General features: G+C 40.9%; 1 protein-coding gene across 3 annotated transcripts in view; it reads right to left on the bottom strand.

Moving 5' to 3' along the window:
* The window catches only part of PHACTR1 (phosphatase and actin regulator 1), a 505,241-nt gene that overhangs the window by 98,519 nt on the left and 383,512 nt on the right, over positions 1–23,210 (bottom strand). For all 3 annotated transcript variants that reach the window (XM_057700185.1, XM_057700184.1, XM_057700183.1), the window contains one exon: positions 3,077–3,157. In XM_057700185.1, the coding sequence (XP_057556168.1) occupies positions 3,077–3,157 (81 nt within the window). The remainder of the gene's footprint in view (positions 1–3,076; positions 3,158–23,210) is intronic.

Genomic DNA, 23,210 nt, shown 5'->3' with positions numbered 1-23,210 from the left:
AGAAGGAGTGACAGGTGAACGATGTGTTTAGAGGCTAAGAGGAGGCAGGGTGCAGGGGTGAGAAGGGAATTAAATCAGACGCCAAGGGGCTGGGTTCTCAGGCACCCACGTTGGTAAGACTGTTGTGAGGGGGGCGTTGAAGACCCCTGTACCTACGATAAAAGGGAACAATGATGTCCCTTCCTAACTCGTGGGCCTGCACTAGGCTAAAGCACATAAAGGATTTCAAATAATATAAAGGATGACGATGACACTATTACTAATAATGGTGTGTTAACAATTTCTTGGGAATTTATGGGATGACAGCCGCTACTTTACTCTACACGTTGTTATGGGGCAACTGTGTGCTACCCCACCCCACCCCCTCCACCCAAATTTATACGTGAAGCCCAAACCCCCAGAGTGACTGTATTTGGAGATGAGCCTTTAAGGAAGTAATGAGGTTAAATGAGGTCCTAAGGGTGGGCACTGATCCAACAGGACTGGTTTTCTTATGAAAAGAGGAAGAGACACCAGGGGTGTGCACGCACAGAGGAAAGGCCATGGGAGGGCACAGCGAGACAGCAGCCGTCTGCAAAGCCATCCTCACCACAAACCAATCCTGCTGGCACCTGGATCTTGGACTTCCAGCCTCCAAAACTGTGAAGCGATGCATTTCCGTTGTTTAAGTCACTAGGTCTGTGGTACTTTGTTATGGCAGCCCCGGCAAACTCCTACAGACCTGTTATCTCATGCAATCCTCATTACAGTATTATCCACACTTTCAATATGGCAATAGAAGCACAGAGAAGTTATGCAACTTTACTAAAGTTGCACAGCTACTCAGCAGTGGAACTGGAATTGAATCCAAGCAATGATTCCAGGGCTCACGTTCCTAATGCCTGATGTAATATAATATTGATACAAGGTAATGTGATTAATATCTGCAGTGATACAAAATGGATGCTTTTATCAGAAAAACCCACAGCAAATACAAACTTCTATATCTACTATGTGCAATTTTAGTTTCCCTCTACTCCCCTTCCCATCTGCAAATGATAAGTATTTTTGTGAGCTGGTCACAACCACTTTCTGAAGGGGTCTGGCGTCAAGCCTATGAGGTCCACGTTCTCCTGCAGTTTACGCGCTAGTGAGGAAAGCCAGCCAACAACCGAGCAGAAAAAAGCAGAGACAAAAATACAACCAGAAGTTGTGGTGACAGGTGGGGGCTAGACTGGTCCTTTCCTCCACAGCCAGTTACTGAGTGCGTGCTGTGAGACGACCACTAACAGGACACAGCTCCTAATCCTGGGGCAACACCTACTGTGGGTGGGCAGGCCCCAGACCCGATGCCCCCCGTTTCTTCCTCTATAAAATAGGCTTTTGCTTTAACAGTCTATGGCTTCTTTGATTAAGTCAGGAAGTTATTCAGGCAATATTTACCCTAACTCAGTTATTAGATATAATGGAAATAATAAATAACCATAATAAAATGTATTCTCTCCTTTAGAGGGTTCCTGAAGTTTTCCTGTGAGAGGCAAAGTTTGCAGGGAGAAAGGAGAGAGGGGGAGGGTTCAGTTAACTGGATCTGAACAGTCTTTAGCTGTGACAGTAATATTTATTTAAGCCCGTGGATGCTGACCATGTAATACCTCACCTGTGGTCAGACACTTCCCATCTTCACTGGGAAGGCAATATGGAGAAAGCAGTTGGAGATGAAACATGGGAATTTAAGGTCACTACTAGGGAGGGTTTGGGGGTCTGTACAGAAAGTAAGACACTGGAGAAAAGTGACAAAATTATGGATTCTTTTTCCCTAGAGAGCTTAATCAACCAAAGAAGCTGCTGTATCCTGTATGGCTTGCCCGGAAGTAGAAGGATAACGTGTCTCACCACAGGGACGCCTTGGCACCAGGAGGCTCTGATAATTAACAAAGGCGGTTTGAAACAATACAACTTCACACCCTGCCTCCCGCACCCTCCTCCACTAGGGCAAGAGCCGTGCCACCTGCTACTTGTAGCATTTCAGGGTCGTGATGTGTGCAAAAAAAAAAAATACTTCAAAAGTGCCATCAGAAGCTCTACGACAAGAATGAATAGGGTGAACTGTACAAAGGAATAAGGACCAACTCACAGAAGACAGTGGAATCAGAGAGAAGCACCCAAGTTAGAAACGCAGCCTGCCTTTCTGTATCAGAACCCAAACTAGGCATGCAGAAGACCTACAAAAGCATGGTAAACGGTCAGAATTATGGATTACTTTGAATGATTAAGGTGGATCTCTAAAGCAGAGAATGTGATTTAATAATCTGGCCCAACACATATCACTGGCCTCAAATAATAAGACCTAAAACTGAAAACTACCATTGATAACTGTAACACAACTGGAATAATAGTCTGTCATTTCTCTTGAAGCTTTAAGTGAAGGGTGATGAGGCGAGGGGGGCAGTGGAGGGAATGAAGAATAGTTAATATACTGTGTAAACCACCGCATACCTTCATATTTAAAGTCAGTAGTTCAATCAGCAAAAAGACACATGATAAATTCACTGGTAAACACTTCTGGACACATGCACAGACCATTTGTAACCACTGTAAATATTATCATTTGAAATATCTTATGTGTTCCTTTATATTCTGCGATTTTCTCCACTTTGATTTCTCCTGTTGTTGGAAGAAAGACTGCCCCAAAAAATCTGTTAGGGAAATTCTAGATGCTTGTGGATTTTTAACATTTGTCTAGGGAACCCCTAGTGCCTGAAAGATCTTAAGCAATTAAATTCACCCCAGCTGTGTGTGTTCAGATCCCAACAGGCTCACCACCAGTACTGACACCATCTCTAGAGCCATATCATTTTTCTTAGCATCCTGTGGTTTGATTCCAATGCTGAGAAAAAGGGAGCTTTCATTCTCTATAATATCAATCACTTCAGTGCTGTATGCTACATCCTCTGATCTCTCCAGAAGTGTCTAGAGTTTTAAAGGTTCAAACTCTGATAAACTGATGCAGAAAACTGAATCCAGCTCCGAGAAATACACACACAGATTCCATGCATGGCTTCTTTCTGGCCCACGGAGGCTGGAGTGGTCCCCTTACCTTTATCATAGATTTCCTTCAAGACCCCTCGTTTTATCAGCTCCTCTCTGCTTTGCCTCATTGATATTTTCCTTTCCAGGGCTGCAAGCAAAACACAGAGAAGCAGGTGTGAGTAGGTAACAAGACGTTTTTAAAAAGCATCATATTTTAAGATGTGTTAAAATGTAATGTGTGGGAAAGCTTCTGTAAATTATACTTTACTAATGTAAGCTGATACCAGTTAATATTTTTTGACACTATGATCAACATTTTAATCCGATTATTTCATTTAATCTTCAAGACAATCAAATTACCTATGGGGTAGTCATTTTTATTTCATTTTATTTAACCGCGATATATGGTTGAGGAAACTGTACCATAGAGCAGCTCAACAACCTATCTGTCACACCGAGCAGAGCATCCAGGATTCAAAGCCAGAAATGCTACCGCCATCCTTGGCTTAACCTCTGCATCACACAGCATCTTCCCGAGTGCAGCCTTTCCTCACAGGTGGGATTCCTTTTTTAATTACCTAGTTCATACAGATCATGTCTCATTAAGGATTCTGTCGCTTCCCAACTATTTTAAAAAAATGGTACAGATTGCCATATACACATTACTAATAAGAAAAAATATCAAATTGTACACTTTAAATATATGCAGTTTATTGGATGTCAATTGTATCTCAATAAAAGTTTTTAAAGAAAAAAAAATGGTATGAAAATATCTCCTAAAAAACTCCCTGAATTGGTACCCAGGTTCCCGAGGAGAGACCGGGTGGGAGTGGGAGACCTCCGTGGGACACCCACCCAGTGCTCTCCTCTCTTGGCTTCAAATAAAGAATGAACTGTTCATTTCCCAAACCCACCTCCACTTGTCCCAGCCATTCACCTGAGCCAACCGCTCAGGCAGGTGGGGGCTGGAGGAGGCAAGAGGGAGCGTTTCCTCTGGGATCAGTGGGCATGATGGAGAGCAAGTCAAGTGGAAACAGAGCCCCAGAGTGGGGAAGTGAGAGGCAGCACAAAAGGGCAGGCTCCAGGTAGGGAAGGGGAAACCAGCAGAGCCTGCAGAGGAAAGAAAGCTATTCCGGCAGCTGACATTTCAGTAAACACAGAGTGGAGGAGGTGAGAGGTGACTGTGGTCACTTTCGTCAGCTTGAGATTCTTTATATCCTCTGGGTACACAGTTATTCAGGGAGGAAAAGCTTATAAAATAAGGAAACAATTTTATGCACACAGATTTAGATGCAGATTAAACACAAACACATCTCTCAATAAAATTTAATGCAAAGAATATGAGTAAGAACTAGAAAGAAGGCAAGGAAACAAGAACTGTGATTGTAACTCTGTTACCCACTAGCTGTGTGATCTTAAGTCACTTTGCCAGTCTGGGAAGACACTGATGCCTCTGCCCCAGCTCACCCCCCATTTAATAGGTCCAGGGTGGGATCTGACATCTATATGGTAATAAAAAGTTCTCTGGGTTATTCTCAGGCATATTAGGACTGAAAATCACTGATTACCTATTTTGGAACTTACTATTTAAAAAATGTATTCTAACGCCTTCCCCTTAGATTACAATGAACTGAGTGGTATAAGGAGGAAAAATAAACATTAGGTTAGGTTGCCCTGGCAGATAGCTTACTGAGAACGTATTAAGAAGAAGATAGCCACATATAAATCTATACCCACAGACGTGAGTGCAGGAAGACTGTATAGAAGGACAAGGGTTAGGGGTGAGTGGAGGAACCACTGGAGCGGTGTTCATTTTGGGAGCTGAAGGAGTTTTATGTCCCCAATCCAAGGACAAGATATGGTGAGAAGAGGGATGCCCGGGGAAGGGGAAGTGGTGCATGCAGTTAGGTTAGAAAGTTCTGGCTGACTTCAAAAAAGATTTGCTTAGCAGAACAGTGTGAAAGGCTGCATAGGCAAGATGAAGTGGAGGGTTTTGAGCAAAGAGTTTGTCCGTGATCTTTTGGGTGAAAACACAAGGGCTTTTGCCATCCTGTACTGAGCCACATAAATAAACAGATTTCTCTTCAGCGAAACGATGTTTCCCAGGGGCTTTTCAAAACCATAGAGTAAAGTGGAGGAACCGGACCCACTGCACTAAGGGAAGGACCTGCAGCAAGTGAGGTGGGCAGAGCTCTGGACACAGAGGTCCGAGATCTCAAGAATCAGCAGAACATGGACATTCTCAGGCCAACCACTCAGTCATCCAGACCTCAGCTGTCTCTCCACACTCATCCAACAACTGAGGACCAGCTGCCTGCAGTGAAAGGTCCTCTGTCAGGGGCTGGAGATGACTGTGACCAAAGGGACAGCCCCTCCCTCGCAGGGATTATAGACTAATGTGCGATTCAGTCATCAAATGATGACATCACCTAACATGTGACTGCAAATTGAGACAGGCCGCTTAAAAGAAGACATGGCTACATCAGGGCATATGATAAATAACCTCCTCCCTTGGGGAGTTAGACTTTTCTGAGAAAGAGACCCCCAAACTGGGTCTGAAAGATGAATATATGTTATCTCAGCCCAGGTTGGTCAGGTAAGATGAGGGAAACACTCCAGATTCAGGAAGCTGGGCAACAGCTCCTGATGGGGGAATGAGGGTACCGTGGACAAGCAGAAAGCAAGCTGCTGTGACTGTACCACCAGCATCAGGTGGAGAATGATGGTTTAAGATGTGGCCAGAGGGGCAGCAGGCCTGGGCCATGCAGGGCCTTATTGACCATGTTATTCTAAGGGAAATGGGAAGAAATGATCAGATTTAAGTATCTGAAAGATCAACGTCCACTTTAGCACGGAGGATGGATTGAAGGGAGGCCAGTTACCAGGTGAATTCAGAAGTCTGGGCAGAAGATGATGGCAGCTACACTAAGATGCTGAAGACAGACACAGAGACAAGGGATGCACTCAAGACATGTGAGGGTGGCAACGTTGCCATGCCTTGAAGGTAAAGATTGGGTGTGTGATGTGCAGGGGAGAGAGGGGTCAAGGACAACTCCTTAGTTCACGACTTGCATAACGGAATGGATGGTGGCATCAATTATTAAGGTAGGGGACAGAGGAGAAGAGTCAGGCGTGGAGGGAGGATGGTGAGCTCAACGTCATCAACACTTAAGAGGAGACAGCATGTACGTGCTCAGGAAACGTAGTGGGATATGTCATGAAACAGGGATGGGAAGTAAAACAGGACTGTCCTATATGAGCCAGTGCTTCTCAAACTTTTCCATGTGAATACTCCTAAAGGCAAAGACGTAATGCCAGGGGCTCCAAGGGTATGACTGAAGCGCCTGTCCCAAGCAGGCCATTTCATTAATGTATTGAGTTTTTCCTTAAGAACGAAGATGGACCTCACATAATACATCTGTTCTTATTTAAATAAGAAAGTACCCCTCTCCACTGCCTCCCACATACACACCAATTTCTACCTTTAACTGACATTCTGGGAAGAGGTGGCTTATTTATGCTTTGGCTTTGTCCATTTCCTAGTGCAGAATCCTGTGCCCAGAGAGGATACACAGATCATTTTGAGAAGAGTGGGATGTCATGTCATTTAATTTAATCTTCACCACAGTCCTGTGAAATGTTATTATTCCCATTTTACAGACGTGGTACGTGAGGTCCAGCAAAATTAACTTGCTCAGAGTCACAGAGCAGTAAGCAGAAGAGCAGAAAGAGATTTTAAAAGCTGTGTGTTTTTTTTCTCCTCCATGATATCACTTTAGGGTGGAGATCATTATAATATATATAGGCGCTAAATATAATCTAATGTGTACAGCTTTAAAAATGGAAGGCAAGAATAAACAAAGAGGTCCTACTGCACAGGGAACTATATTCATTTTCCTGTGAGAAACCATAATGGAAAAGAATAGGAAAAAGAATATATATGTATAACTGAATCACTGCCGTACAACAGAAATTAACACGTAAATCAGCTATACTTCAATGAAACAAATTTTTAAAAAGAGAAGACAATCTTTTTATTTGTTTATTTGGGGCTGAGAATCATGGTAAAATGACATAATTACACTTTGGTTCAGGAGCTTCTTCCTTCTAAGGCACTCTTCACTATCTCTTTTAACAAGGTATACACGATGCCTCTCTGCTAATCTTACTTTCAGCGGTTCCTCCAAAGTGAGAGTGAAGTTTAACTGGGGTCAGAGACAAGCTCACCCACTGCCCCAGGGAGTGAACTAACACGGGCTTTTGGTGCAGGAGGACAACTCAAATCACCTGACCTGGTCTATTACAGAACCATAAACTCCAGGGGGAAGAGGATTCCACCTGGGGAGAAAGGAAATAAACCGGTTTCCTTTTCACCAACCAAGGCTAGGTCCAATCCTCCCTCTCCAACAATTTTGGCTTTAGGTAGAACAAAGGCAAAAAAAGAAGAGATGAGATTATGAAAACTTAAAGAAGTCAGTAGAAGAGGTGCAATGCATCGGGGAAGAGGAGGTATGATGTGTGCTGTATCTGTCCAAAAGATAGCAGGAGGGACTTCCCTGGTGGTCCAGTGGTTAAGACTTTGCCTTCCAATGCAGGGGGTGCGGGTTCGATCCCTGGTCGGGGAGCTAAGATCCCACATGCCTCGAGGCCAAAAAAACCCAAAACATAAAACAGAAGCAGTGTTGTAACAAATTCAGTAAAGACTTTAAAAATGGTCATCACAGCTACATGTAAAAGAATGAAATTAAAACACTCCCTAACATCATACACAAAAACTCAAAATGGATTAAAGACCTAAATGTGAAGCCAGACACTATAAAACTCCTAGAGGAAAACACAGGAAGAACACTCTTCAACATAAATCACAGCAAGATCTTTTTGATCCACCCCCTAGAGTAATGGAAATAAAAACAAAAATAAGTAAGTGGGACCTAATGAAACTTAAAAGCTTCTGCACAGCAAAGGAAACTATAAGCAAGATGAAAAGACAACCCACAGAATGGGAGAAAATATTTGCAAACGAATCAACAGACAAAGGATTAATCTCCAAAAAATATAAACAGTTCATCCAGCTCAATATCAAAAAAACAAACAACCCAATCAAAAAATGTGCAGAAGACCTAAATAGGCATTTCTCCAAAGAAGACATATGGATGGCCAAGAGGCACATGAAAAGCTGCTCAACATCACTAATTATTAGAGAAATGCAAATCAAAACGACAATGAGGTACCACCTCAGACCAGTTAGAATGGGCATCATCAGAAAATCTACAAACAGTAAATGCTGGAGAGGGTGTGGAGAAAAGGGAACACTCTTGCACTGCTGGTGGGAATGTAAATTGATACAGCCACTATGGAGAACAGTATGGAGGTTCCTTGAAAAAACTAAAAATAGAGTTACCACATGACCCAGCAGTCCCACTACTGGGCATATACCCAGAGAACACCATAATTCAAAAAGACACATGCACTCCAATGTTCACTGCAGCACTATTTACAATAGCCAGGACATGGAAGCAACCTAAATGTCCACCAACAGATGAATGGATAAAAAAGATGTGGCACATATATACAATGGAATATTACTCAGCTGTAAAAAGGAATGAAATTGTAGAGACGCAGATGGACCTAAGAGACTGTCATACAAAGTGAAGTGAGTCAGAAAGAGAAAAACAAATATCGGATATTAACACATATATGCGAAATATAGAAAAATGGTACAAATCAACTGGTTTGCAAGGCAGAAATAGAGACACAGATGTAGAGAACAAACATATGGATACCAAGTGGGGAAAGCGGGGAGGGTTGGGGGGGAATGAACTGGGAGATTGGGACTGCCATATAAACATTACTAACAAGAAAAAAATTATCAAATTGTACACTTTAAATATATGCAGTTCATTGTATGTCAACTGTATCTCAATAAAAGTTCTTAAAAAAAAGAAAAAAAGAAAGAAAAAGAAAAAAAAATGGTCCACATCAAAAAGAAAAAGAAAAAAAAAAACCTTAAAAAGATCCCCAAGGGATAGCAGGAATAAATCAGATAAGTGAGCACCAAGGTGTGATGGGGAGCTGATCAAGTGGGGAACGTTGGTCTCTGAGAGATGGGAAATGGAAGGTAACAGAACAAAATCATTTATCTCTTAAAAAAAAAAATGGAAAAGCTACCTTGTTACGCTCATGGCAAAAAGCATGTAAGTAGGTAACATTTTTATATAAAAAAATAAAATCAGTAAGGACTTATTTTAAAACAAGAAAATCTATTATATAAGGATCACTCCAATATTATTCAGTTCTTAAAGCACAGGGCAATATAAGATCTGAGTGACCACACGTGGGAATGTTCTGGTGTAAACATTTTGATTACGAAACTGGATTGTAGTGGTGGTTGCACAACTCTTCAATTTTACTAAAATCATTGAGTTCATATTCTTCCAATGAGTTAATTTTATGTTGTGTTAATTATACCTCAATCAAGCTGTTAGGAAATGAAAAAAAAATAGTGACTACCGGAGCAAAAACATCAGTTAAAAACAAAAATAGTAAATCTAAGCAGACGATTAAATGAAACTTTAGGCCACAGTAAGCAAGAGGACAACATTAAAATACAAGGATTAGATACAGAGCATACAAAGGTAGATTTCTAAAAACAATTATTTTAACCTCTAACACAATAGAAACAAAATAGAAAAAACAAGAAGCTGATTTCCCCCGAAAATGAAAATACAGCTCAGAGAGTGACAATGCAATTCCTTGGATCTTTAGAAAAGAACCAAGTTTCCAGGCTGCAGTAAATGCAGAACACTGTAATGGGCTTTCAAGATGGTCGTGCGGCAACTGAAACATCAAAACAAAATCGCATACACCAGCAAATGTACAAAGGCTACTGCAGGGACATCCAGTCTAAAATTCTACACCAACACATAAGACAGCCTGAAGAGGAAAAGGGGAAAAACATGACCGATTGGCTTTTATAGATAAACAAAGAATCAGTTGAGTATATCCAAACACATTTTATAAAGCTTCACATACCCCTCCTTTCTTGCCTGAAATGAATGAGAGAAGGACCTCTCAATTACTGCACTAAAAATGGCCCCCCAAAACCATATGAAAAGGTTGGCATGTCAAAAGGAAAGCTCTCTCAGCTTGTCATTAAACAAAATATTAATATAAAAACCATGCAGAAACCTTGAAAGACATAGTTATTCTTGCATTTTATCACTATCTATTGATCATGTCTTTTTATTTTTCCTATTTCTGATATGTTGATGTCTTGGGGCCATGCTGACCCTAGAGACAGATGGCCCCTCCCAAGGCTAACAGATCCCTACAGATAGTAAGTGACTTGCCTGTAAGCCTGCCTTTCATCTGCAAACCAACCACTCCAAAGCTCTCACACTCAACCACCTCCTTTACGGAGTTCTTATACTACAGGACAAGGTTCTCCTGCCCTAATCACCCCACAGCCAGGTATCAGACAACCAGAGGCAGTCTTCATGCCCCCAGAGCCACTAAAATGATTCAAGCTAGCCAAGTAAGCCTATTTACCTTGTCCTGCCCATTGCTTCCTGTGGAAATCAAAATAAAGGCTCTTGCCCATGTTTTCCTCTCCTTCTTCCTGCTTCCTGAACAACCCTGGTGCTTCTCCATGTGGCCCTCCATGGCTTGGCATGACCCTTTCTCTTGCCATCTGAGAATATAACAAACTCTCTTTTCAAGGGCAATTGTCTCGATCTGTGGGTGTCACCATACCTGAATAATAAAACCTACATTTTAAAACACACCTATCCTTGCACTGGTTTGTAAACAAAGGTAAAAACTTGGGTTTTTTTTTTTTTTTTTTTTCACAACTTTGTGTTCCATTCTATTGCTCTGAAGTCTGTTTATGTTTGAACAGTGCTTTATTAACAGGAAGCCTTGTGAAGGACCGATTCTCAGCAGTAAATTTCACCAAAGCAGAGACTAACTCTTGTGAGTGACAGCAGTTCTAGTCACTTTTGTCAACCTCTTTTGAGCCACCACTACAGTCGATGCCATGTTTACTAAAAGCCAGGTCCCCATCACCTCCCTCTAATTATTTTTCTCAGTCTCCCTATCCACATGGGTTTGTGCTAAGCCAAGGAATCCTATGCTTCTTTGACATCGATGAATGGCATCTTGGATGGGCTTGTTCTGCTTAGCGAATGCCTGGGATGGATGAATTTGTTAAAAACAACTAGAACATTCTCTTTTTATTCTTTACATATACACACACATGCTTTAATTTTTTTATTTATGAAAATACATGAAACATTTTCACTGTAAATAATTCAAGAAACAGAAAACAAACTCCTTTTTCATTGTTCTTCATTCCATAGACCCAACTCAAATCTCACTATTGCCCTTTTTTGATATTTTCATTCTCTCTTTTCTTTCCTCCCTCCCTCTTTTCCACACTCTCCACACTATATAAACAGTTTTTAAAACCACAAATGGGATCGTTCTGTTCACATTGTTCTACAACTTTTTTCTTCCTCTCATTTATGAATATGTTTTAGAGATCCTCCCATAAGTACATACAGAAGCATCTCATTCTTTTTGAGTACCACATACCATTACATGGGATGTAAGTGCCAGAACTTAATTCACCATCTGCAATGGAAGAAAATTTAAGTTGCTTCACATTTTTGCCCTATAAACACTGCTACTGTGAATATACCTGTTCAGGCACCCATGTGAACAGGTATAAGAATTTTTCTAGAATATATCACTACACTTACGGGGCAGGGCATTTTCGACGTGCTCCCAGTACTGATGGAAGAAAGAAACTCATATTTTATAAAATGAGGAAATGGGAGAAAAAACAATATTGATGCTTTTTCAGTCATCTGGTTCATCTCAGAGTACCAGAGCAGGGAGTTGCTCATATTTCTTCTAGGATAATCTATCTCCGCTGAATTCTCCGCTCAACTGCCTTTAAATTACATTCTGTATGGGAGAGAAGTTTGAAAGGGGAAAAACAATTGAGAAATGATGAAATCTGCCTGCTTACTGCAGAGTCTTATTAAAATAGTCAACTTACAAGTAAAATCCGTAGCTTTTATTCCTTTAAAAATTGACAACTCTAGGAAAAGTGAATTCAGGCTAGACATCTACAAGTAACAAATGGAATGAGCCTCCAGAACCTGGAACCTACCTCTACTTCCCATCTGACGTCATAAATAAGGAGGATTATTAATACGATGCAACAACGATAGCCTGGAAGGACCCAACATGAAACAATCAACCCCCATTTGTACTATCCTCACAGAAAATGCTTCCATTTTCTTTAAGATGAAGGGACTCTCTTTTGAAATTAAGTGTATACATATAACATATAAAACAGGGGAAAGGAGGAGCAAGGATTTGGAGGAATGGGATAAATCTGGAGGTCTTGCATCTCAAAAGATCAGATGGCAAATGCCAGCAGATCTTTTATTTCATAAGGAAATTAAGGAGAAAACCAACAAGGCTGTCAATCTAAATGCTGCGTTGAAGAAAGAAGTAAAAAAAGAATGCAATTCTAAATGTCTAGTTTCAGGCAGGAAGGCTGATAAACACATTCAAGAAGAAGTCCTGTTAACCTAGAAGCAATCTGTATGAGCACCAACTTTCACCAACTCAGACGATGTTCAGGAGTCCTATGAATATCTAAACATTTTGCCAAATGTAGAATCACTAGGCAAGAAGGTTTTCGATTACTTGATTATCCGAAGAAAGGTTACTGAATAGTTCAAAATGAAAAATATCTTTTAAAATATTTGGCAATTAAGGCCAATTGATCCTCAAAATCAGAGAGACTGAACAACAAGGCCCTACTGTACAGCACAGGGAACTATATTCAATATCCTGTGATAAACCATAATGGAAAAGAATATGAAAAAGAATGTATATATGTGTGTGTGTGTGTATAACTGAATCACTTTACTGTACAGCAGAAATTAACGCAACATTGTAAATCAACTTTAATGAAGTTTTTAAAAAAAATCAGAGAGACTGACCAGTTTAGAACTCTTTTCCCACCTAAAAATCTAAACCATATGGAAATTCCATCTGAAAGACTGACTATGGTGTAAGTGTCCTCGTCACATAACAAGCATAGATCCTAATTCCCCCCATTGTCACAATGTGAACTTCAGGGACTTCCTCATCTCCAACATGGTAACCCACCCATTGTACTTGTGCAACACTGAGTAGCTAGCTTAGAAACTCTTCATGGCCCATGAGGTAGGAGATGAGATTGTTTATTTACTGCTGTTTGTGATTACATCCAAGTCATCTAGATCAGCACTTTCCACGGTCTGTTCTGCAGAGCAGTAACCCCCAGAGATGCTCTGAGGAAAGGGTTTGAGGACAATAATTTTGGGAAATGGCAGGTACCACTGGAGAAGCACAGCGTTCATTAGCAGGAGAGGACCTAAAGAAATCAGTTTAACTCAGTTTAACCAACTGTTTCTCCCAAACTCATTTGACAATATGACCCATTAATGGAGTACCGTGGGTCTTTCACTCTGAGGAAAATCTTCTGGGAAACAATGATCTAAATTCCAGGTTGCAGGAAGCAAATGTGGTTGTTCTGTTGTAAAAAAGGAACGAGGGAGGGCTTCCTAGTGGCGCAGTGGTTAAGAATCCGCCTGCCAATGCAGGGAACATGGATTCGAGCCCTGGTCCAGGAAGATCCCACATGCTGTGGAGCAACTAAGCCCGGGCGCCACAACTACTGAGCCTGCGCTTTAGAGCCTGCGCTATTGAGCCCATGTGCCACAACTACTGAAGCCCATGTGCCTAGAGCCCGTGTTCTGCAACAAGAGAAGCCACGGCAATGAGGAGCCCATGTACCACAACGAAGAGTAGCCCCTGCTCACTGCAACTAAAGAAAGCCTGCACGCAGCAATGAAGACCCAACACAGCCAATAAGTAAGTAAATAAATAAATAAATTTATTTAAAAAAAAAAGGAACCAGGGATGTCAGCTTTTCTAACTCAGTAGAAACACAGAGGGACCAAGATCTTTCATAAAGAGCTTTCTGGTCAATGTTTGAATCGAATACAGCTGAAAACCTAAAGTCCTGCAATATTAAATGAGCAAGGCATGACCAAAAGATCCAGAAAGATCCCAATGGAGCAAAGTGACCAGCTGTCATCTACCTGTCCTCCTGTGGTCCTGGCAGAGACTTCAGTTGGTGGACATCTGGATGACCTCCCTGGATGGGCAGCCCCCCATCCATTCCCCAAATAAGACTAGGCTTAACCTTGATCAGCTCAATTCTGCACAGTATCTGTCCAAAATAACAATTTGGGTTTTGACATAATTGGTATTAGGTACTTCCTTCTGACAGTAATGCAGACTATAATTTCCTCTGGAGCCAGACAGCAGGAGAGTTGGACATGTCATTAGCATAGACGAGGCGATTTATTTCCCTCTGACTGTGGGAGAAGTGGCTGCAGTCAGGTCCCGCAGGAGACTTATCCACTGATGAAGTGTATGAGAAAAAGGGTCACAGACTCATTTTAAGCTGTAAGTTGTGCTGTTAAAAGCACCTTCTTCATGGATCTTAATTGGATCCTGGTTTAAAACAAACTAGCTATAAAAGAGTTTGGGGGTCAGTTGGGGAAATACGAATATGGACTGGATGTTAGATGATATTAGGGAATTACTATCAGTTTTGTTACCTATGATAATGGTCTTGGGGTTATACAGGACATTTTCCCGAGTTTTCAGAGATGAATGATTAGAGATGTCTGTCATTTACTTTAAAACACTTCAGGAAAAAAAAAAAAGCAATGAATGTGGCCATATCTTAGTAACTGTTAGGTGATGGCTATATAACTATACAATTAAACTGTACAATGATATCATTATGTAATTCTCTCATGTTTAAAAATTCTCAAAATAAAAAGTAAACACGCGCAAGGAATACATCTTACAAGTAATGTTGAGTTAAAAGAACAAGATGAACACACATACGGTGATTCCATTTACATGAAGTTCAAACACTGGAAAAATTAAGTATATGGTTTAGAGATGCATATCTCTAAACTTTAAAACTACAAAGAAAAGGATATAATGACAATAAAAAAAATGGGCACAGTGGCCACCTTTGGTGGGGAGGGAAATTGCCATCAGGAGGCACATTAAGGGGCTCCCAGGTGCTGACAATATTTTCTTTTTTTTTTTTTGATGTGGCAGTGGTTATATGGTGTTCATTTTATAACCATCTGCTCAACTGTACATTGATGCTTAATGCATTTTCTCAATGTACGTTTTATCTTCCAGAGCAAAAGCATTTAAAGGACCTTCTTATTAATTCTGCTCCTCTTTTTACTGATGCAATAGTCGCTGAAGGGGAATAAAAAACTCAGCCACCATATAATGAAATTATACAGCTGGCCAGCAGACTAACTCCTGCTAATGAAAGAAAGGGTGATCATAAGGCAATAAAAGCCACAACTTCTTTCCTGGTCATTTTTTCAAATAGTTCAGATACGAGCATAGCACGATGGCTCCTAATGCCTGCAAGGGTCTGAGCAGCAGGAGAGGGACCTGAAGTGTGGCGGGGAGGAAGTTGGCAGAAAGTTTTAGAGGTAATTTTGCAGAAGTAAGGATTCTGAGTTTTGAAAACACGGTGGACTGTTCTTGGAGTCCATCCATAAAGCGGCATGTAAGAAGCAACTTAGGGGAATTCGTTTCTCAAGGATTAGGCTCAATACTCTTGGGAGGGCACTGGGGAACGTTTATGCTACAATTTACAGATTCCACTTTCTCTCTCTCTCCCCCAATCTGCACAGGAAAACTTCAGACCAAATTCTCACAGAGTAACTAGCAGTTTCCTCTTTGGAGATTTACCAGACGCAATAGAAATAATTCCGTCTCCATTTACTGGCCCCTTCTTATGGGACCATGGTAGGACATGATTTAATAAAACTACGATCTGAAAAGTAATATACGGTAAGCCCTGTTTACAACCTTTACTTTGTCGTTTCACCTATATATCACCTATTGCAAGAGACTTTTTCATTAAACGTGGAACAGGTGGCCCTGTGATAGAGAAGGCAATGTAAGGAAAGTATTTATGTTAGAAATAAAGGTTTGATGCTTCGGGGTTTGCTTCTATTACTTGTAGGGAAGTGTGTCCTCACATCTAATTTTTTGGTGAGTGTGCATCAAGCTACAATTCACATCATGTTCTCTGCTACCTCTAACACTCCCACCAGGAATAAAAAGAGAAAATTCACTGATTTAGAGCTAGTTAAGTGAGTTCCTCTTCCAGATGTAGAAAGCATAATGCTGTACTGTATTTCATTCCAGACACCTAATTATTATTGATTGCTTTATGATAGAAGGGCATCGCCCAAAGCACTGAGGAAGGAAATCTGAAATTCTGCCCAGAACAGCTGAATACCGCTGCCACCACCTGTTACCTAAAAGATAATAGGGCCCTTGTTCAAAGGGTTTTGTGGTGCCAAGTTAATGGAAATAGGTTTGCCTGCTTCACTGCTTGTTTTTCCACTCATGGTCCAATCAACTCTGCTGCAATGAATTCTTTAGAAGGCAGTGTTAAGATGTTTAGGCTTTAAAATCTTATTTCTCTGATACTTTATAAGACAGAGAAAGACAGCAGTGTTAGATTGAGGGGTTTTATTTGTTCTTAGTACGTCGTCAGAATTAAAGTCAACTAATGATTTTGAACAAAAATTTTAAAAATCATAACTATGTATAGTTACGTTGAATGTCTACTCAGATAAATATTTTGCCTGAAAGGGACATTTTGTGTGAAGACTTAATTCCTCCCTTCCATTGCCATGGTAACACTCATAATGTATTAGGAACTACTTGCTGTGCTTTCCGTGCTGTACTTCATTGTAAGTCTTACAAGTCCAGAGGCTTGGGACTGTTGTCACCATTTTGCAGATAAAGATGTTAAGTATTGGGTTGGCCAAAAAGTTCATTCAGGTTTTTTCATAAGATGTTACGGAACAACCCGAATGAACATTCTGACCAACCCAATAACTTGCCCAAGGTGCAAAGCTGAACTTGAACCGAAGCTGTGTGATTCCAGCATGTGAAAGCTTAAGCATGACATTGGACTACCCCTCCAAGGCTTTAAAAGCTAGGAATATGCCTGGCAACTCACCCACCCATATATAAACAAACCTGTACAGATAGGCTACAGTGCATATATAGAAGAACAAAAAATATACCTTTTGCTATTTTCTGGGCAAAATTTTGGAGCTTATAAACTCTGATCATTTCTTAAAATCATCTTGTTAAAGTCTAGCCGTGATTTAATTGTCACCGAACAAGGTTTCACAAATGAAGACAAAGCATCCCGTCTTGCACACAAAACTCAATAAACTGTGTGATTGTTTTTATGATCACGCTGTACTTCAGGAAAAAGTTAAACCAGCCAAAGGAAATACAGTCATAGAGAAATTTATAATTTCACTCTTCTTTTATATGCATATGACAAGGAATGTCCATGTTCTGGAAGGTAAATCTCCACTCAGTTACTTCCCATCAGTGATTTCCGATGGAGGGAACTATACAGGTAAGATACCTGCAGATTCACTATGTCCTTGAAAAACTGAACTACATCAAGGCTTTTACACCAAAGCAGAACAGAAATGCTCATGAAGAAGACATGCATAATAACTGCATGCAATTAAATCACAAAACCTTCCAATCTAAGAAAAAGTCCAAGTAATTTAAAAACGTCCCTTCCTATTCTGCACACCAAACACATTTTTTCATTTCTGTCTCAATCCTGTCCCCCTCTTGCATGACAAGATGCATCCCCCAGAAACATACTGAGTTTGGCTATCATTTATCCAAGCATTCACCAACTAATGATACAAACAATATGGCCAAATTGCCATGATCTACAAAGGAGAAGTGTGTTACTAATCTGTATTCGGGGCGGGGGAAGAAACAAACATTTAGTACCTAGGTACTATTCCTTGAAAGAAAAAATCCCAGAATATTTGAATAGCAGGTGTGTGGCTCAAACATTTACCCAAGCAGCAATTGGAAAAACTGAAAAACATAACCACTGTTGAAAGAAAGAAGAAATCTCTTATCGTATGCAATGAAGAAGAAAGGCCTAGAAGCACAGTGCTACTCAAAGCTTTCCTCGAGGCTCTGCTTGTCCTTACAGATGCCATCATCCCACCCCCCCTGGCCCCCCCAGTTATGACAAGGCAGTGAGATGTGACACACAGCATGTTGCTCCCTTAAATGAACCCTCAGCCTTCTCCGTTCCTCCTTTGGGATTGCAACTTCTGAGTTTTGTCTCTGGTGGGTAATTCTGCACTCTTTTCGAAGTAACTGTCACGTGTATAGTGAAAGCTGACAAATGTGCAACACGTCATTCACCAACGACAACAGCAGAGTTCCATTTCATTCATTTGCTTGAGACTCATTCTTTAGGACATCATGAATGGAATTTTTTCCCCCATAAAATTGTCCAGCAGTTTCTTAATTCTAGGGATTGACTCTGAGTGATGGGTTGATCTGAGGGAATGTCTGGGCCAGGGCAGCACTTCAGAATTCAGATTTTGATTCTTAGTACCATCCAGCTTGAGTGAGGGCAGGGATGAAGGGTTTGATGCCTGTGGTCCTGATGGCAATCCAGCTGATCTCAATGGTGTTCAAAGGCAAAGTAAACCATCAACCCATTTTCTTCCTTCCCCACAAACCCACAAAAGTGGCTTCGCTGGCCTCATCAACAATAGAAAAATCTTGCCGGAGGTTGTGTCTACAATATTACAGGAGCGAGCCATGAAAACAGATCAGCCAGCTTGATTTGATTTCTTTCCCTATTAAAACATCCTGCCACCTGACAGAGCTAACTAGATAAACCAACTGCTGTGACAGCATGAAGACAGAGCCGAAATAGAAACTGTCTGGACTTTGTCACACATTCTGTCAAAACTATTAGCCCAGGAATGCCATCAGCTTAGTATTTTTAAAATTGTGGTAAAACACACAGAACATAAAATTTCCTAACCATCTTAACCACTTCCAACGGTATAGTTCAGTAGTGTTAAGTATAGTCACATTGCTGTGCAACCAATATTTTCATCTCGTAAAACTGAAACTCTACACCCATTAAACAATAACTCCCCGTTCTTCTCCCCTGCCAGCCCCTGGCAAACACCGTTCTACTTTCTGTATCTATGAATCTGACTACTCCGGGTACCTCATATAAATGAAGTCATATAATATTTGTCTTTTTTTGTGGCTGTCTTATTTCACTTAGCAAGGTACATCTATGTTGTAGCATGTGACAGGACTTTCTTTTTAAAGCTGAAAAAATATTGTGCGTATATATATATAAAGCGCTTTGTGTTTATCCATTCATCTGTTGATGGGCACTTGGGGTAGCTTCCACCTGTTGGCTGTTGTGAATACCCCTGCTATGAACACGTGTGTGCAAATATCTCTTTGAGATCCTGCTTCAATTCTTTTGGGTGTATACCCAGCAGTGGCATGGCTGGATCATATATGTAGTAGTTCTATGCTTAATTTCTTGAGGAACCACCATACTATTTTCCATAATGGCTGCACCATTTTACATTCCCACCAAGAGTGCACAAAAGCTCCAATTTTTACACATCCTCACAACACTTATAACACTGCTTTTTTTTTTTTTTTTTTAATACCCATCCTAAAGGGTGTGAGGTGATGAGATTAGTTTTAAGATGTCAAAACTCAGGGAGAGAAAAGTTATGAGAATCTAATATCTAATATTTGGCTATGAGCTTAAATGCTTTTAAAAGTTGCTATTTCTTCACCTCAGGTCACAGAAATAATATTACTAGCTAAAGGCCTCCTCTGACCCTTTGGGATTATAAGACTTGATTTCTGTATAGAGGAAAAGTGGGGACAAATTTTATGTAAAGGATGAATAAGTTAAAAGGAAAGGTTACATTTTTCAGAGTAAGAGAGAGAGGTTTTGTTGTTGTTGTCATTGTTATTTCCAAAATAGAAACTTATCCACACATTTCTTCATAATTCATGAAGGACAGTAGCTTTGCTGCAAATATTTGTAGCTTTCTCCATTGTGTGTGATGAAAGTCTTTAAATTATATGAAACAAAGTTTCCAGTTTATGAGGAAACCTGGCTACCTGGTATGCACTGTGGTCTCTTTCTTTGAAACTTCAATAGGGCCGGAAATAATGCTGTCCATTCAACTTCAGTTCCTCAAATAAATATTTGGGAGTCAACACAGTTGTGTCCAAAGGTAGGAAGGATGGATTCTATCAGCTTTCAGCTCTATGTTTCAAGTAGAGAGAAAATATATTTATAATGAAAAAAAGAATTAGTTTGTGAATATGTAGAGCAGGTGTTGTGTAACCAATATTTTCATCTTGTAAAACTGAAACTCTATACCCATTAAACTTTTTCTGTACAGAGCCAGACGGCTACAATCTTTGTGAAAACTATTCAACTCTATCACAGCAGCTCTAGAGAGTTCACAAATGAATAAGGTGGCTGTGTTCCAATAAAACTTTATTTACAAAAACATGGTGGGAGATGGATTTGGCCTGTAGCTCATGGTTTGCTAACCCCTGTTGTAGAAGACCCAAGAAAGAGAACTTTAAAAATTAGAGTTTTCTCATAAGTTGAAGGCTGAGGAACAAACCTTCAAGCTCTGTGGCAAAGAAAAACAAAACAAAAAAAGACAAATGGCAAAAGAAACCTTCTTGATGTCATTTCTTTCAAAATTAAATATAAAACTGTGGCTTTCACATTAAAAAAAAATACATTTCAGGGCCCCATCTCATGTCCATGCTTTTGATCCTTGATCTAAAGAAGCTTATGATACATGCGAATCAACATAACCTCAGATGTCGAACCTTGACATCCTAACTTCCTCAAAAGCTAAAGTTTAACTTAAGACGAAAACCTCAGACAGAAATGGCGCCTTTCATCACAAGTCACTTAACAAATTCTTGCTGTCAGTATAAGGAAACGGCGTTTTCCTCACCAGCAACAATTGGGGGCTGCAAGGGAACCACTGGAAGGAAACGCTGGACCAATCCCTCTGACGCCACCTCATTTTCCCATTGGAGTTTCTCCCAAAGTGGGAACCAAGACTCTCTCTTTGACCAAACTCTAGGCTAGAGGCTCCCGGGCCTCTTCTTGACTTGGCCTCCACCTTGGCCTCCACGAACTCAATTTTCAACTGTAACGATTTTGTCCACCCCCCCACACGAAGAGACTTGAAGAAACACATAGTTTCTAGCAGCTCAAGGCTGCATCCCGCGGAAGTGCCTGCCTGAGAAAGCTCAAGGCTGCCTGAAGAACGTACGGTTTGTTCCAGCCAAAACCTGACATAGGCCCCCGAGCTCCCTTTTCTTTGGGCATTTACTTTAGAAAACTGACAACAGTAAATTCTCTCCCTGTCCCTTTGAGACACAGACGTATATGTATCTTCTACAACCCAGGAGCGTCTTTCTCAAGGATGTGGAAGTCGTTCCTTTGAAACATAACCACCGGGAAGGACAGAGCCCCTGACTCCCAGTCTCTGTGGCAGGGTAGGAGCAGAACTTCAACAGTGAACAGACACAGATGGCCCAATCACATCCCTTACTGGCCTTCAATGCCTTTCCTTTAGCATATCCAGTGTTTAAAAGGCCTTTTGGCTTTTGTTTCCATGAAGTTGGGCTCAGGTTACACTGAGTACTATTTACTATTGCAACAGTAAGGAATAAAATCTGTCTTACCGCCTGTAACTAATGTCCAGCTCTCTCTTTGACAGTTATCACTCCACACTGCCTTCAGGGGACACTGCTCTGTCTTTGATGCTCAGGCCCCAAGAGGAACAAAACTCCCTCCTCTTATTTTCCTTAGCATGTCTTGAAATACATCACCCCTTCCAATCCCAAAAGGCCCAAGCAGACTCTCTAACTGATGCTTCACAGGTGAGTCCAAGAGGCATGTTTTCCTCTCCCACCACGTGGAGCCTGCTGTCTCACGTTCAGATTTCTAGAGAGACAGGCTTCTTTGTCCAGGTGAATGACAACAGGAACAGACTCACCCCTTCTCATCCCCAATCCCAGTCCCCCACTGCATGGGCCACCTGTGCGGTACAACCACATCTCAATACAGAACAACAGCACAGGGTTCAAACCACAGGAGTTACCAAATATAGAAACCAGACTGTTACTTTATTTTCACTTTGGAAAAAAGTGGGTGGGGGGAAAGATATATGGATGACTTAATCCCAGTAATTTGAACCTGCCAGTGAGGCAACTTTTGAAAGTACCATTGTACACAGAACCTGTGATTTCAGATGGCTCATGTCTGAATCTAGTTCACACATTCAGTCACTCATTTATTACTGAATAAAACCCCAAAACTGAGTATATTTATGGTTAAGACACTGGACTAGCTTTAGGTGGTAGGCACATTCCATTAACTCGATTTTTTGGTACATCTTAAAAAATTAATTTTTATCTTCTGTACTTATAAAAAAAAAAAAAAAAAAGAAGAACAGAACAAAACCAACCCCAAATCTAATGCCTCATATTTCCAGGCTTTGCAAAGAAGGTTGGACGTCCAGGTCACAAAAGATTGTCCTCTGATTAACTCAGCAGCCTTAACTACTAATTTTCTGTAGCAGTTCCCAAAGACAGTTATTCCCCTTTAATGAAATAAATAGTAGTTGTCATCACGACATCATTGACCACAATGTCATGGACACCTGCTATGTGTTATTCTGTGCAGGATGTGGAGGACGGTGGGAGGCCTTGGTGTTTGCAGAACGTGCAGTGTAGACGAGAGCACAGGTCTCGGGAAGGCTTTCATGCTCAGGGCCAAGTGAGAGGAGACAGCACAGGGGCGGCTGTGGGTTCAGAGGAGGGGCAAGTCAACATGGTAGGTGCAGCCAGGTGGGACTTCGGCTGCGATCAGAAGGGAAGGCAGAGGTCAGCTCTGTCATAACCTGAGCCAGGAAGTTCTACTAGCTAATCAGAACTAGAACAAAGGCCTCAACCAGCTCTCCCACCAAGTTATTGCAACCTCGTCTGAGTTACTGATTCTGGAAGGTTCTTTCTAGAGGGTTAGTACATGAACCTCTCCTTTAATAGAAGAAACTGAGATGTGAGTCAACCTTCAATTTCATGTCTATTTCAGTCATGTGATGAGGGATGAATCTGAATTTGGATTTCTTTTTAAA

Source organism: Hippopotamus amphibius, chromosome 11 (assembly GCF_030028045.1).
Source record: "Hippopotamus amphibius kiboko isolate mHipAmp2 chromosome 11, mHipAmp2.hap2, whole genome shotgun sequence".
Taxonomy (NCBI): domain Eukaryota; kingdom Metazoa; phylum Chordata; class Mammalia; order Artiodactyla; family Hippopotamidae; genus Hippopotamus; species Hippopotamus amphibius.
The sequence above is the reverse complement of the archived record's forward strand: the minus strand, read 5'-3'. Positions and strand labels throughout refer to the sequence as shown.